Source organism: Buceros rhinoceros, unplaced genomic scaffold, assembly GCF_000710305.1.
Source record: "Buceros rhinoceros silvestris isolate BGI_N320 unplaced genomic scaffold, ASM71030v1 scaffold4886, whole genome shotgun sequence".
Lineage (NCBI taxonomy): Eukaryota > Metazoa > Chordata > Aves > Bucerotiformes > Bucerotidae > Buceros > Buceros rhinoceros.
This window is the reverse complement of record NW_010416835.1, coordinates 44,847-48,827: the sequence shown is the minus strand read 5'-3', so window position 1 is coordinate 48,827 and position 3,981 is coordinate 44,847. Positions and strand designations below refer to the sequence as shown.

Below are 3,981 nucleotides of genomic sequence, written 5' to 3'. Positions count from 1 at the left end.
CAAATTGAAGAATCTGAGAGCTGATAGCTGAGGAGGAACCACACAGGCCGAACAGCGAGAGGAGCAAAGGGAAGAAACACACATTTCTCAGTATAGAAAGCAGTGCTGCTAAACACCGTAATATGAAAGGCAGACCTAAAAATACTTGGTGTTTTTCATAAAGCTTGGGTTTGGGGACGTGAAGTTAAATGAGCAGCTTAGTCTTCAGAGAAAAAAAAAAAAAAAAAAAAAAAAAGCTAGTTTACAACCTTTACAGTTTCTTGGACAGAATTGTGTATTAAAAGTTAAAAGAAATATGAAGCAAGTAAAAGTAGTTTTTTTAAAATCTTGTAACACCTACACAATGATTTATGGGCCTGATTCATGGTCTGAACATCTACATTGGCTGTGGGATTGCGCCGTCCAGGGAAGAGCAGAGGGCACAGAGGGCCAGCTGGGAAAGAGGCTGCTATAGGAAACCCATGGAAAGGAAAAATTTAAAGTAAGCATGGAAAAGTAGCCCCCAGAGAGGTCTGGGGACTGCAGTCAATTAGAGAAGAGCAGAAGAGAATATGCAAGTTCCCAGCAGCCTCCCACAATGCTCTTGGGGGTTTTGAAGAAGGAACCTTGGGCAAAACACCGTGCTCCTCCTTGTCTCTGGAGGCTTAAGGCAAGATCTGGATAGTCCCTGAGAACAAGGAGGGAAAAGGACTGGGAATTGCCATAACCCAGAGAGAGATTGTGGCCATGGACAAAGAAAAACTACTTGTCTTTTCCCCAAACACAAAAGCAAGATTTTTTTCTGGAATTTATTTGCTCCAGAAGAGAGTATTTTAGTTCCCAAAGGAGGGAAACCATTGCCCAAAGGAAAGAAAATGAGGTGGCAGCCATGACCAGCGTCAGAGGTGTAAACAAATCTCTCACAGCAGAAGCAAGACAAAGGCAGGCATTTTTTAGCAGAATCCTAGAGCAAATACAAGAGGTTGGCATCTTTCGTCACTTTCAACTCTATAAACAAATTCTAAAACAATGCCTGTTCCTCATTTCTAGGGCCTCAATCTTCCCTCCATTACTGTTTGTGCCTGCAAGATTAAGAAAAAACAATTTGTCTTTTTCCTCTCAGCCAGCTCCAATGTTTTTAATGTCCACTACACACTAAAGAATGTGCAGCTGGGCAAGTAGGCAGGTGTGTCACTGGGGACAATGCTGATGGAGACTAGACACTTCTGTTCCATCTCTTCAGAAATTTCACGCATGTTGCTGCCACCACTCACTATGTTCTGGCTCATCTAACAGTAGCTCCAGCCCACTGGTTGACTATTTCACCAGTTATTTGGAATAAAGGTATTGGGTGACACTATGGACTTTGGGAGATGCCAAGACCCTCCACAGCTGTAATGGATCATGCACACAGGTTGGGCAGTCAAAACAGAGACCTTGATCAGGACCGTGAGTTCAGCAACGACCTGCTACATATAAAAGCAATTCTCTACTGATGTTTGCACCCATAGGGGAGCAGACTGCCCTGTTCTCAGCTCCTGGGCATGTTTTTGGACAAAAACTTCCCTGGTAGGAAGAGAGGGTTGCTCTTAACACAAAATCTCTACTCCGCACTCTCCCCAGGCAATGCTGGACGTGCCCCCAAGCAGGGATTTCAACTGCCCCCAAGCAGGGACTTTGACATCCTGGCACACCTAAGACAGCTCTCAAAGTCTGCTCAGGTGGCAATGGAAGTCCAAGACTGAAACAGCTCAAGCATGCTCTTTAGAGCATCACTAAACACGAATACTGCTCATGACAGAAAGAATCACTAATGTTCAGAACTGCATGAACATTTACTAAAGAAGGAAAGGAAACATGAATGAACAGGGAGAGCCCTAAATGCTGATCTTTGATTCCAGATACTGAGAATAACACCACCAAAAGCAACAACAGTCTGTGCAGAGGTTGGAAATTAAAACCAGGGGAAAAACCCTATGTAGCAGTCACTTCTCAAAATGTGCCTAATTTGATCCTTCAATCATGCTTATCAGCAACAATGCTAAGAATCACAGTATTGCCCTGTATCAAACTGTCCCAGTTACAGACAGCACAACAATTATCAAGCATTTGTGACAACAAGAATATTTTACTCTTTGACAAATTCTTTCATATGCAGCACTGTTTTCCAGAAACACAACTCCCTCTGATCTAACTGGACATTAATTGCTTTTTTGCTGATGTATCTGTGCCTTCTGGACTGATAACACAACTAGCAAATCTGATATCTGACAAGTTGACTCAACCTAATCAGGACAGATCAGCTGTTACCAGTGTTGCTATCGGCTGTAATTTGAGGGCCTTTACAGAGTTATCACTTGCTCCGAAAGGCAAAAAACTGTAATTCTGTCAACACTAGTTCCAGAACGTGTGTTCAAAGTGGCTGTTGTTTTTTCTCCAGGAGAAGGTAACACTTGTTAGATAGATACCTGAGATAACTGATAAAAGGAATTAGAAGTATGGGAGCGATACACTGACAATCAGTCACTCAAGAAAAGAAAAGAACCTTGCAAGATTCAGAACATTAAGCAGCAAGCACAAACTGTCACCATGAAGCAGAGGTCACTCCGAACGGTGTGAAACAATTGGCAATGCAGTTTTTCAATGTTTACATATCTCTCTGTTGCTTAGTGCTAAAGGTGAATTATTCACTTCAAACAATTTGTTCAATTAATTTTACTCCTTTTTCCTGCTCAGCGTAAGTGGGCGATAGCTACCAATGCCACCAGATTCATTCACTGCTTCACTTTTATTCAAGCTTTCATTTAGTGCTTGATTAAGAGTATTCTTGACTTCCACTGCTGTTCAGACAAAAACCAGGGCAGGGCCTTAACGTGTGCAAACAGCATAGACCCCCACAGCTGATGGAATGATGATTATCTACACCAGCAAGGATATAGCTTGTACTATTATTGTTTTTCTGATTCCTGCTTAAATCTGGAAGTCCTTCTCGCACCAATGCTGAAATTTGCTACAAAGTTCCCTTTCTGTGAACAAATTGTAAGTCCTGTGTTGAACACAAGACTCAACTCTTGAATGTTTGTGGAATCCAAATTAACACAGAGCGTAAGCACAGCTAAAGAAAGTTAATTAAAAATTTCCAAACACTATATTGAATTATTTTCCGTACTCCACTAGGAAATGATTTATTTTCAAGTAATAAAATTCAGAGGAATTCCACACACACACAAAAAAAAAATTCACAACCCATGCAATTCCTCAATGGAACCTTATGGTCACTGAATATAAACAGGTGACTTTGTCATGTCCAGGGCTGCATCATTCTCTTACAGATAAATTGTGTTCAGAAACTCAGGCTTAAAATTAGAAAAAAAAAAGTATTTCTTACTGTATCGCTTTGGTCCATCTTCCAAACAAAATGAAAGGGTTAAGGTTGCATCATCTTCAAAAAATTCAGTTGCAAAGGCATCCCACCAGAGGTTGTCACTATCCTAGGAAGCAACAGATCATTCACTTAACAAGAGGCAAAATGAAAATATGTATGTTCATCCTTCGTAAAATAAATTTGATCACATGAAGTTTGCACTTCTCCACCTATGATTTTGAGGTGTAGACGTCTGTATGTAATATCAAACTAATTTTCCTAGATAAAGGCCTAGTTTTGTTTTAAGAAAAAAGCTAAAATGTTTATTATAGAATAAACTCTTTCATTTTATCAAGCACACTAAATACATAAAAACTTTAATTCTCACAAATACATATTTTTCTTCAAATATTAAAGATGGTTTTATAAATCAGTTGCAAATAATGTTATTATTACTTTTTCCCCTCTTTTCTGGGCTATATGTCTCAAATGCTTGGTCCTAATAATGAAAAAATCTCAGTACTTAATTCTATAATGCTACATAACCCGATTATCATCATGAGCTGACAAGAAAGTTATTTAGAAACCAAATATAATAGCCATTCCACTCTGATGCATTTAATATAAATACAGTACTA

The 3,981-nt window shown here is 39.6% G+C and overlaps 1 protein-coding gene across 1 annotated transcript in view; it reads right to left on the bottom strand.

Moving 5' to 3' along the window:
* The window catches only part of LOC104495032 (LIM domain-binding protein 2), a gene marked incomplete at both ends in the record, with an annotated part of 96,275 nt that extends 92,805 nt beyond the window's left edge, over positions 1-3,470 (bottom strand). Inside the window, one exon of the mRNA XM_010137951.1 lies at positions 3,368-3,470. Coding sequence (XP_010136253.1) covers positions 3,368-3,470 — 103 coding nt within the window. The remainder of the gene's footprint in view (positions 1-3,367) is intronic.
* Positions 3,471-3,981: the final 511 nt, after the last annotated feature.